Below are 12683 nucleotides of genomic sequence, written 5' to 3' on the forward strand. Positions count from 1 at the left end.
TAAAAAAATATATATCGTACTTTTTTAATTATAATTAACAAAAACAGACCAAAAATATGACATTACTGTTTATTTATAATCATGTAATGGAAATGAGCTTTATGTATAGACACACCCAAAAGAAACATTTATTTGATGAGAAGTTATATCGGTAAGTAAACTCGATTTTCTCTTAAAATGAAGCTTTTGTGCATTGTTGTGTATTTCTTTAATATTTTTAATTTAATGTAAGTTTTATTATGAATTTGGTACTATGTGAAACATGCTTAAATTTGAGATGGTTTCTTTGTGAATCTATCATAATACAAGTAACGCATGTATTTAGCGTGGCCTGCATTTTATGCATCTCGGAACACTATACGTTTATGCGTCTTCGTGTTATGATACAAAAAAATGCGTTAATTATAACCTTACGATTAGAAGCTCTCTTATTTTTAAACTACCCGGAATCTCAGTATAACGTATTGCTGTTGTCTACGTAAAACTACATGTAAGTTGTGAAAATATATTGAATTATATTTTGATATGTTAAAATTTAATTCATGAATCATTGTATACACGATAATTTTTAATCATAATAACCACGAACAATATTCCATTTGTTCTGAAATGTGAACAATATTAAAATGTTTGAATTTTTTCTTTTATAGAAGTATTTATAACCACTTTATACAACTAAAGATTGTCCAACTTATCTAATACATTTAAATGTTATGTAACAACAGTACTTTAAAGATCATTATTAATTTTTAGATACCATTATGAAGTTTTCAGAAGGTGATGAGGTACTTGTGAAACATTCAAGTACTGGCAAATATTGCAAAGGTAAAATATTACGTACAAGAGGTGAACATTATAAAGTACGACTTGAAACAGGCATTGAACAATATGTTCATTCAACCGATGTTAAGGTACATTTTTTTTATTAAATTGAAAATAAATATGTATACTTAAACTTCATAATTTAATATTTTTTATATATGGTTCTATTAAAATTTTAGATAAATAGGCCATCAAGAAGTACAACAAGAAGTACCAGTAGAGGTAAAAAAAGTCCAACTAGAAGTTCATCAGCTAGAAAGTCTCCACGTAAACATTCACCTGCACGATCTACATCTGTAAATAAACAGATTAAAAGAAATACAAAATCTGCAAAAATTTCTTTGTCACGAATAGATGCACCAAGTGGTAAATATATAGCTATAAATGATATGTTATTCTCCTAATAATATTATTAAATAATTTGATTCTTTTTCATGTAAAATGTATAGCTGGATATATAAATGATAAAATCATCGATACAAAAAGTATAAATGATGATGAAAATTCTATTGAATCAATGCCTCTTCAATCACGTTTGACAGAAATGAGAATGGTTACACGTAGATCAACAAGATTGTTAAATAGTACGCTAAAACCTGAATCAGAGCATAAAATGATTTTGTTAACAAGAAACATTGATCGAGCTGTTTCACTTCCTTTAGAAAGGAAAAATCAGCAGCTGCACGATTTTAATATTGAAGGAAAGGAAAGAGGTTATTCAGTACAAAGAGATCAAGTAAGATTTTTATATGTTATTTATTACATATTAATTTATTATATTTTAGTTATATTTATTAATATTTAATTTCAGGATTTACTAAAAACTTTGAGTTCTGAAGAAGATGCAAATACAAATGCACAAGTGATAGAAAAACGAAAAAGAGAAATCAAAATGGTCAGTGAGCCACAAGAATGGGGAGGATGGTTTGGAACTCTCATTCTTATATTTTTATCTCCTGTGATTATGATTTTACCACAATTAATGTGTACAAAAAATAAATGTACATTTGAATACCCTAACATATCTAGAGACCTAAATTCTTATATAAATTTAAAAGTTTTTACTGCATATTTGGGTCTGTTTTTATTTGTTATAATTTTTTCAATTACACCGATTGGACGAAAAATTGATGGACTACAAAGTAGGATAGAGAGATTACAGTATCGTATAAATGGTAATTTTATTTAATATTTAGATTACTTACTTTAAAGAGAAATTGTTCAAATGGAATTATTAACATACTATATTTTTTAGGTTTCTTGTGTGGCCTTTTATCAATAATTATATTTTTTGCGTGTATGTATACAGAATTTGATATTATTGATCTCATTCTGCAAAATCACATACAATTTGCAATAAGTGGTTGGATTATTGGAATAATCTTATCACTGTTGCTATTTATAAAGGGAGGCAGAGCTCCTATAGCTAATCTAAATATACATGGATCTACCAATAGTGTGATATATAATTTTTGGCAAGGAAGAGAAATAAATCCACGAATTGGGCCAGTAGATTTTAAAATAAATCTTTTCCGGACTTCTATGATAACGATTGTAATTATTTCTTAAGATATTTTGTATATTTAAATGTGCATAATGTAAAACATATTATTTTATTAAAATTCTAGATTCTTATAAACTTATCCATTGTGATCAAAGCAATTGAAGAAACGGAAATTTACAGTTTACAGCGCCTTAATATAGGTATTTTATTAGGTACTTCATTACAAATAATTTATGCAATGGACGCACTGTTATTTGAATCCGCAATGCTAACAACTTTCGAGATAATGTATGAAGGAACTGGGTATATGCTTTGTACTGCATATATGATATATCCATTTTTACCGACTCTTACAACGAAGTATATGTTGTATCATAAGTATGTATTAAATATGAAAGATAATATTGCACCATTCAACTGAAATTATCACCAGACATTTCTTTAATTTCAGAATAGAACCTACTTACGTATTTATCTTTCCTGTATTCATGTTTGTACTTGGTTATTTGCTATATAGAATTAGCAATTTACAAAAAAATGAATTTAGAAGGAATCCTTTGTCTCCATCATTAATGCGTAAGTATACAGATTTTTCAGGTGTACAATAATTTCAATACTACAAAATAAATTTTTATATTATTTATATATTTGTTTTGTAGACTTAGAAACTATACCAACTGTCCGTGGTAAGAAGCTTATAGTGTCTGGATTATGGGGTTATGTAAGGCATCCAAATTATTTAGGTGATATGATAATATGGTGGTCAATATCGTGTATAAGTTTAGTAATTGATATTTTGCCTTATTATTATGCAATTATATGTACAATGTTGTTAATATATAGGGCGATAAGAGACAATGAACGTTGCAAAATGCGCTATGGTTTAGCTTGGGAACAGTATATATCACGTGTTAAGTATATGATTTTATATCGTATATTTTAGGGAAATATAATGTGTATAAAATATTAGTAAGGTATTTTTAGATACCAAAATATGCCACAAAGTTGTACCTTTAAAACTGCAATGCTCATTATTTTATAGAATATTTTAACCATGTCAGAAGTATATATAGTGTATATACATATATACACATAAAGGAACAATATGTAGGGTCCAAATTAGCGCAATACAAAACCAAAATAATGATTGTAACATTTAATATTAAGTCCAAGCGTATTGTTTCTTTAAGTCTTTAAAGTAATGAATAATATGTGGTTATAAAAGAAGTAGTTTTTAGAAGAACACATAGAAAAAGATATTGTTGACACAATTATATGTAATGTAGAGCATATTTCTATGATAAAGACATTAAAATAAGAATTTTTATACTTTTTATACAAATTGTACAATTAACAAATAAATAATTTTTTAGTAGTCGTGTAATTTAAAAAATATATAATACTCATAAGGATTAATAAACAAATCTATAGTTTTTGTATTGTCTTTTATTATCTACGTCATACGAACTGTTTTGCAAAGAAATTTTTCGTAATGCTTGTCATAATAATATGGTAGCATGACATTGCAGTAACAGTAACTGCAGTTTTTAAGGTGTAGGAGTTTGTAGTGAGTTCTATTAATTTCATTGACAAAATGGCAACTTTTTTTGGTGAAGTAGTATTTCCAGTTTCACGAGCATTTTGGGATGATGAAGATGAAAGCAGTACAAGTGGATGTGCAGTTAATCAACCGTAAGTTATATTTCTACTAAACATAACCTATTCTTAATAAACATATACAAAAGTTTTAGATATTATTTTTTTGAAATACATTTCAGTGAATTTTTTGTCCGATGGTTAGAAGAAAAACCATCAAAAATTGAGACTTTAATTGTAATTGAAGGCGAAATGTTAATCGGTAATATATATTTATCTTCACTGATATCAGTATTTTGACCACGATACAAATGTTTATCACAAAATTATAGATTTTTCAAGAGGATGTTTATGCCCAGATTTAAAGGAAGTATGTTTCGTGGAAGATGACAAGCAAAAGAAAATGTTTACAATTTATGAAGTCAGTGGTGAGGTTTATTTATGTATTGTGACTTCAAGTTTTGACGTAAAACTATCTGGTAAACTAGTAGAAAAAGTAAGGAAACATCAATTACATAGAATTAAATGTACTACTTGTATTAATTTTATTAAATTAATTAGATAGGTGATATTATATTGAGTGCAAAAAATACAATTTGTATAACATGTCGTCATATATCACAATTTAAAAGCAAGAATATACCAGCAGTACCATCCTTCTTAAGAATGTTAACTACAAAAAATGGAGAGAATATTTGTAAATGGAAAGAACCACTTTTAGAGCAACCAAATATTATATATGGAGTAACAGCAGGAGGTTAATATTTAAACATAATATAAAACATATTTTAAGATAAAAATTTATTCCTAAACTTATATATATATATTTCAGTATTGTCATATGCCCAAATTATGGAACTACCTTCAGTTTTGTATGTTTTATATGCAGACAGTTTTGTACTGGATTCATTATCTGCAGAACCTCTTTTAAAATTATTTGCAGCAATGAATTATACATTACATGATGTTACATTTTCTGGAAAAGATTTTTTTAATAAAGGCAACCTATACATGTAAAATTTTGGGTAACTTCTTTCTTAGAAGTTTTATATTTGCATTTCCTTATTCTAGTTAAAAATTGAAGCACGTAAATATTGATAATATAAAAGTTTTATAATTAAATGCTATTGTCAATTGTAAACCTTACATATTTACAATATTTATAAGAATTTAATTATTATTTTTTAATAATACTTAAGTAATATATAATTTAATAAACGTTAGTTATGATAATAACATTTACACAAACAAACATTGCATTTTTGGTATTACAGATTTGTATGTGTTAAGGTTGAGGTGGATAATACGTACGTGGTGTAGGTGCTGGAGGCACTGGATTATTTGGAGGGAAATATGACGCGTTTGTAGGATAGGGATATGGTTGAAATGGTGCTGGTGTTGTAGTAGGAGCTGGTGGTGCAGGTCTGATGGTACCAGAAGAACCAATATGATGCATTGGTGGAACAATGTGATTCATTGTATTTACAGGAGGGGGAGGTACAGAAACATTTGCTGGAGGAAATGCTGGTGGATAATTGATATTACTAGGTGCAAAATTGGTTGGATATGTCGGAAAGTGTGTTGGCACATCCATTGGTTTAATTGAATCTGTAGTATCTGTAGTTAGACATCCATTTGCAGAGACCGCAGCTGTCTCCACTTTAGTAGCTTTTCCTGGTGTAACTATAATGTGACGTTGATAAGACACTTTTTTATCTTTTATTTACCATAGTGATAAAATATAATTATTTTTATCATACCATTTGGTGTAGTAGATGCTGTAGCTTCTGCAGGGGGTGCTGTTATAGTTCTATCTCTACAAGGCTCATTAGATGGTGTTAATGGTGGTGAATCTGGTGGTTTTGTATTATTAGCTTGTGAATATAAATCCAATACTTGATGACATATATCTAAACAAATTAAAAGTATATATAAAAATTACACATACTTATATTGATGAATTTAAAAGAAATGAATTTTTTTATAAAACCTTCTAAAAGATCCATAGTAACATCCTCAACAAACATATCCCACCAACGTAAATGTTTTGGTAGCCTTCCATTCCAATCTACTACTTCAAATTTGCTAAGTTTTCCTGCTAGGTACATGAGTGCAACAGCTATAATTTCTGGTTCCCACTGGAGTGATAATGTTGTGCATAAACTTTAAGGAAAATAGGATAAAGATTAAATTTACCATTTAAATTAATTTTAAAAAATAATAAGACATTCATACCTGTCATTAACAAATGTCCAAGCCATTTGAACCATTTTTTGTAATTTATTCTTATCACCTGTAATATATCATTGATCTTTTTATTGTGTTAGTAAATATATTATTATTTATTAAAATCATAGAATTTACTTCAATACCTTTAAGGCATTTTGCATATTTTAGCAAGTAACTATATGGATGTTCCACTTGCAAATCGAATTTGATAGTTTGTAATAAAATTCTTTCTAATGTCATAACCTCTTCCTAAAAAATTTATAAAAAGATTGTTTTAAATAAACAATAGTTGTTTTATAATGTAAGTCTTTATAGATATACCTTTGGATCTTCTCCAAATGTCATAAATTTCTGCTCAGTTAACAAAGATTTTGCAGTCTTAATTATATCTTTACATTTTTTTGGAGTTTCTTCTACTTTACCCGCCAGGAATAAACAACAGCATGCAGTCACCTATGTAGTTTAGAATATAAAATGTTTATTTCTCAAATTAAGATACTTAATATTTATCAATAAATACTTACATATCTTGGAAAATTTTTAAATGAATGAAACATATAAAATCTATGAAAATAGACTACTCCAGTTGCCATTGTATTGTATCCTAAGTCCATTTTTGTGCCTGTATCAATAATAAACCTTGCACCTTCTTTTCTATATCTACATTCTGTTTCATAATCAATTCCATCTTGAATGGATGGTGTATTTCGTAGTTCTTTCTTCTCATAATACCAGCATGGCATTTTTGTAGTGCTTGAAAAATAAAAAATATGAGAAACTTCTATATAAACAAATTTATAGTAGGAGGGATAGTACTTTCCACAAACAACACAAATTTTGAAGCAGGTTAGAATAAGTACCAAAGCTTAAAACGTTCTTCTTTTTCACTTGTTTAAATGTTTTTCATAAAATAAATACAATTCTTTTAATTAAAGAAGAACTCAATTGCTTATTATACTGGTACTATCGAACTATTTGTTACAAACAAGAATCTCAATATCCACAAATACTGTGAACATATATACTACATGAATTTATCTGCAAATCGACATCTGTGCGCAGAACTAAAAACACATTACTATTTTATGTGAAGTTGTACCACTTGTTGGATGTCAAGGGTATATTTCATGTAAACGTGTCTTGTAATAAATAGAATAAATATGTTATATTCCACTTTTTTTAAACAATGCTTGTCGTAACATATTTTATTGAAAAATTAAACACAATTTGTACAAAAAAATTGTGAAAATATTTTGTATGTTAAGTGATTTAATTTAAACATTTGGTTAACTGTAGACAAGTAAGATCAATTAAAATTGTAAAGTTATTGTATTTCTTTTTATACTACTTTTAATTTATTATTACGACAATATATATCTGTCTGTGACTTGTTAATACATTTTTCAGTTTATTTTGTTTTGTTTGATGATAAATCGATAACATACTTGTGAAGGTGACTCATTAAGTCAGCAACAAAGAAATGTAAAAAAGATGGTCTACAAAAAGCCGTTAAAATGTCAATCTGTAATATTGTACTGAAATAAACATGACCAAAAAAATTATTGTCATTTCTTTTACAGTTTTTATTATACTATTCGTTACACTTATATACCTGTGTTCTCAGCTTTAAATTAGTTACTTGGTATTGTAAGTTTGATCAAATTTAATGTTTATTTATATTTCGTTTAAAATACTGTATGTATTATATTGTTGCGTATACTTTTAAAATATTTTTATGTATATATGATAAAGTTTGATGAAAAGTAGCCATTTTGTTTAACTTTATTTAAAGCTACAAAGCAGGTGCTTCCGGTTCGCGTCAAAGTTCTGGTTTGAATGCCTTCGGTTTAACGCGTTATCTGTGGTCAATACGTACTAGGGTATATGTCATACATGCGTCTATCAATTTACCGCGAATTCTTGTAACATTTTGCATTTTGAAGGTGATTTGCGTTACACCTCTGTAACATAACTAAATGTTAATTTATGACGACCGCGCACGCAAGAATATTTTACGAAAATATCTACAATTTCACAGATAATAATACGACGTCGAATATAATGCCGTTGGCAAATTTGACAGTTCCTTGGTCTGAGCAACATATAACTGAGAAGGTAGAATTTTCGTATTTATTAAAATAATCTAGTAGTATTGAAAGTATTCCGATAATTTGTTAATTCTGTTGATATATTAATTTTAATTTTGTAATTAACAGTTTATTTGTTACAATTAAATTAATTCTTCAGCACGATGTAGACATCCTCCAATCAGAGTCTCAAGAGGAAATAATGATAACTCAAGAAAATGTAGTTGAACCTTCAAATGGATGTTCAGAATCACATGAAATAGAAGTACGCGAAGTAGTAAGAGATGGTCATGAAAAAGCAGATCCATCTCAATTTGAATTGCTTAAAGTTCTAGGTCAAGGATCCTTTGGCAAGGTATTAAATATTATGATGAATTAATAGTAAATAAGATATAATTGAGTAATATATTCTAGAAGTAAAAGTTTTTATATTATTTAGGTTTTCTTGGTCAGGAAAGTTATTGGAAAAGATAGCGGCACACTTTATGCTATGAAAGTGTTAAAAAAGGCAACTTTGAAAGGTGCATAATAAATTAAATGTATGAGGATAGCTCTGAAGGTTTTAAAACATGAAGACTACTGTAATGGAACATTGATTTTAAGTTTAAGTATATAGAGATTATCCTTCATTATATTTAATTTTTTGCTCAAATTTATAGAAAGAATTTTCAGAGCAATTCTCACTATAAAAATTACGTGTCTTTTTTTTTTTTTTTGAAGTGGTTTAATATTGCAATATTATCTCAGTTCGGGACAGAGTTAGGACAAAAATGGAGAGGAATATATTAGTGGATGTTGAGCATCCTTTTATTGTTCGACTACATTATGCATTCCAAACAGAGGGTAATCTCTACTTAATTTTAGATTTTTTAAGAGGTGGTGATCTATTTTCAAGATTGGCTCAAGAGGTATTTTTTTACTATTTAAATTCATGTAATATACAATTCATAGTATTATGTTTTTATGACATTGGATTTGCTTTTATATTGATTGTTCTAGGTAATGTTTACTGAGGATGATGTAAAATTTTATTTAGCAGAACTTGCTCTTGCATTGGGTCATGTACATAAACTTGGAATTATTTATAGAGATCTCAAACCAGAGAAGTTTGTATTATATTATTTGTCAATAATTGAACTATTGTAAAGTTATACAAATTTTGATACTTATTTTGTTTATAACAGTATTTTGCTTGATACTGAAGGTCACATTTCTTTAACCGATTTTGGTTTAAGTAAACAACCTTTAAATGATTGTACAGCATATTCATTTTGTGGTACTGTAGAGTATATGGCACCTGAAATTGTAACTAGGAAGGGCCACTCATTTGCTGCAGATTGGTGGAGTTTTGGTGTTCTTATGGTTAGTTATGCCGATATAAATGGTATGGTAACTTTAGTTTCTATTAATTTTTAATAAATTCTCAATTTTCAGTTTGAAATGTTGACGGGAGCTCTTCCATTCCAAGGAGCAAATCGTAAAGAAACAATGACACAGATATTAAAAGCAAAACTCGGAATGCCGCTTAATATTTCACCCGAAGCCCAAGCACTTCTTAGAGTATTATTTAAAAGAAATCCTGCAAACAGATTGGGCTCTGGTACTCATTTATATTTAAGGCACAAAACTAGTTGTTATATTGTGTTTATTCAATGTTTTGGATTGTTTCAGGTGGAATACAAGAAATAAAAAATCACGTGTTCTTTACTACGATTGATTGGGACGCACTTTACAAAAAAGAAATAAAACCACCTTTTAAACCAGCTGTTAGTCAAGAAGATGATGCATTTTATTTTGATAGTGAATTTACATGTAAAACGCCTAAAGGTAGTGTAAATTATTTAACTTAATATAACTTATGCTAAAAATGAGCAAAATTAGACATAAAATATATTTTAGATTCTCCTGGAGTACCACCAAGTGCTAATGCCCACGAATTGTTCCGAGGGTTTAGCTTTGTCGCACCGTGCCTTCTTGAGGATCACGTAAAAGCTCCTGAATATAAAAACTGTGATAGTCTTAGTGCAACCTTTCCGACATACGTGAGCCCCATTTCTGTAACTGATGAATATGAGTTTAAACAAGAAATTGGTAAAGGAAGCTACAGTACTGTTTATTTAGCTGTTCATAAAGTTTCTAAGGCAGAGTATGCTGTGAAGGTAATTGAGAAATCAAAAAGAGATCCAACGGAAGAAATAGAAATTTTGCTACGATATGGAAGACATCCGCACATTGTAACTTTGAGAGCTGTTCATGAAGATGATAAACGAGCTTATCTTGTATTAGAATTATTACGTGGTGGGGAACTTCTTGATCGATTACTACAAAGACGTAATCTTACAGAAAAAGAAGCAGCTGAAGTGATGTATACAATAGCTAATGTAGTTAATTATCTTCATGAAAATGGAGTAATTATCTGTTCATTATTTCTTAAGACTTTATATTATATTATGTTGTGTTTATTGACTAATCCGAAGTATGTAAATAATAGGTTGTTCATAGAGATTTAAAACCATCCAATATATTGTATTCAAAAATGGGAGCTGATCCAACGACACTCTGTTTATGTGATCTTGGTTTCGCAAAACAGTTACGAGCGGAAAATGGTTTATTAATGACTCCTTGTTATACAGCAAATTTTGTAGCACCAGAAGTGTTAAAACGGCAAGGATATGATGCGGCATGTGATATATGGTCACTTGGTGTTTTGTTATACATTATGTTAGCCGGGTAATTGGACGATTATTGAGTACTCAAATTTGAAAATGTTCTTTAGTGCTAGTGATTATATTTTTATATTTTAGATACACTCCATTTCGTAATAGTCCTGGTGATAGTGCCACAGATATATTAGATCGTATTGGACCTGGTTATATTGACGTTGAAAGCGGTATATGGTGTCAAATTTCGAATGAAGCTAAAGAGCTTGTTAAAAGAATGTTACACGTTGATCCTAATCGAAGGCCTACCGCAGCTGCCATATTAAAATATCCATGGATTGCCAATCGCCATCGTCTTCCTCAAAAAGCGTTACCTGATAGTACTAGGGACCCACATAGCCTAAAGGTATACTGCATTGATTCAATATATATTTGAAATATATTTATGTCGAGATTAATAATGTAAATTGAACATATTTTTAGAGAGCAGTAGCAGCAACATATAGAGCGATGTCTAGCAGTCCAAGATCACCTCATATCGGTCCCGTTGTCATGTCTGAATTGGCACGACGAAGAACACAAGCTAAGCCTACTGGTCCTACCGAAGTTTAAAATAAATCTACTTTTATTCCATGTTGTTAAGAAATAAGGAAAAGATATGCAATTACAGATTACGTATGTGATTACGTACTTGAAAAGACTATATTTTGTCGATATAAATCTAGTATTATTTGTGCAATGTTCAAATGTAGCTAGTATGTACTAATTTTATAAAAGTGTTCCGTTATTGATATACCATATAACTTCATTCACCAAAATCATCTCTATTCTGGTTAAAATTTTGTGTATGTGTATAGAATAGGAAATGTGTATTTAAATTCATATTTTCAATTTTAATATAAATATGAAATATCAGAGACATTTTAAATCTTATAATCTGTATTGTACATGATTACCATTTAAATATTAAAAAATAATATAAAATCTGTGAAAAAAAATAAATATATATAAATATATATTTAATAAAATGTAAAAATGAAGTATATTTACTTCGATTTTTGATCAATACTTTGTTAAATAAATTATTAATTGTATATAATAAAACAATTTTACTTAATTGCAGTTAAAATTACATTACATAATCTATATATAATTGTTTTTATTTAAAGAGTGTAATAAACGACATATTTTTGACAACTGTAGTAAATATATGAATAAGTATATAATATAATATACAGAGTGTCCCAGATTTTGATGTTCAAATTTTGTTAAATTTAAAAAATAAAAACCTAAAAAATTATAGTAAAAATACAGAGTACAAATAAAATAGTAACCGACTTGTGATGACTGTGATCAACAATATTTATATTTAGTTTCTTTATGTAAGCTACGTTTATTATTTGACGTCGTCACTTCTAGAGTTAATACTCCATTTCAAAATGTACACTATTTTTGACAATACATGATTGACAGCGATCGTAGATCGAATTTATAACTATGAATTTTATTTTTGCTTTACTTCATTGATTGCATTATTCATTTTTTGTATTAATTCTTACGCGAATTTATTCGAATTTGATGCATTTTTTTTTCAAACTTCCTCACAAATAGGAGTAGTAAGAATGACTGATCTATTCGAGTATTGTATCGCAGTAACCTCGAGCCAGTTACTATTTCACTTGTATTCCGTACTTTTGTTATAACTTTTTAATAAAGCGTTAGATCTATGTTTATATAACATTTTTTTCTTATTTAGTTCCATAGTATATACCAACAAAGTTTGAA

General features: G+C 28.4%; 4 protein-coding genes across 5 annotated transcripts; 3 read left to right on the forward strand and 1 right to left on the reverse strand.

The window, feature by feature from the left end:
• Positions 1 to 87: 87 nt before the first annotated feature.
• LBR (lamin B receptor) lies at positions 88 to 3319 on the forward strand. Its single transcript, XM_017903241.1, has 10 exons — positions 88 to 151; positions 326 to 490; positions 754 to 911; positions 1002 to 1188; positions 1272 to 1558; positions 1634 to 1997; positions 2078 to 2376; positions 2451 to 2704; positions 2778 to 2902; positions 2986 to 3319. The coding sequence occupies exons 3-10, from the start codon at positions 762 to 764 to the stop codon at positions 3267 to 3269; spliced, it is 1950 nt and encodes a 649-aa protein (XP_017758730.1). The 5' UTR covers positions 88 to 151; positions 326 to 490; positions 754 to 761; the 3' UTR covers positions 3270 to 3319.
• A 531-nt stretch (positions 3320 to 3850) lies between these two features.
• Positions 3851 to 4939, forward strand: PSMG1 (Proteasome assembly chaperone 1). Its single transcript, XM_017903248.1, has 5 exons — positions 3851 to 4018; positions 4105 to 4184; positions 4255 to 4418; positions 4484 to 4679; positions 4755 to 4939. Exons 1-5 carry the CDS (start codon positions 3921 to 3923, stop codon positions 4937 to 4939), a joined length of 723 nt encoding a protein of 240 aa, XP_017758737.1. The 5' UTR covers positions 3851 to 3920.
• A 268-nt stretch (positions 4940 to 5207) lies between these two features.
• On the reverse strand, positions 5208 to 7779 carry CycK (cyclin K). Of its 2 annotated transcripts, none has more exons than XM_017903229.1 (8): positions 7764 to 7779; positions 6676 to 6904; positions 6473 to 6604; positions 6295 to 6400; positions 6158 to 6215; positions 5913 to 6085; positions 5683 to 5832; positions 5208 to 5605 (listed from the first exon to the last, which is right to left on the reverse strand). In XM_017903229.1, exons 2-8 carry the CDS (start codon positions 6892 to 6894, stop codon positions 5208 to 5210), a joined length of 1236 nt encoding a protein of 411 aa, XP_017758718.1. In that variant the 5' UTR covers positions 6895 to 6904; positions 7764 to 7779. The 2 variants fall into 2 exon arrangements, with proteins under 2 accessions (XP_017758718.1, XP_017758717.1); XM_017903228.1 differs by lacking the exon at positions 7764 to 7779 and adding an exon at positions 7012 to 7163.
• Positions 7780 to 7954: 175 nt separating this feature from the next.
• Positions 7955 to 11510, forward strand: LOC108549737 (ribosomal protein S6 kinase 2 beta). Its single transcript, XM_017903225.1, has 12 exons — positions 7955 to 8266; positions 8399 to 8593; positions 8678 to 8759; positions 8986 to 9146; positions 9238 to 9344; positions 9423 to 9600; positions 9673 to 9838; positions 9910 to 10065; positions 10138 to 10646; positions 10730 to 10968; positions 11043 to 11304; positions 11382 to 11510. Exons 1-12 carry the CDS (start codon positions 8138 to 8140, stop codon positions 11508 to 11510), a joined length of 2313 nt encoding a protein of 770 aa, XP_017758714.1. The 5' UTR covers positions 7955 to 8137.
• Positions 11511 to 12683: the final 1173 nt, after the last annotated feature.

Source organism: Eufriesea mexicana, unplaced genomic scaffold, assembly GCF_001483705.2.
Source record: "Eufriesea mexicana isolate 0111107269 unplaced genomic scaffold, ASM148370v2 scaffold2208, whole genome shotgun sequence".
In the NCBI taxonomy this organism is placed as follows: domain Eukaryota; kingdom Metazoa; phylum Arthropoda; class Insecta; order Hymenoptera; family Apidae; genus Eufriesea; species Eufriesea mexicana.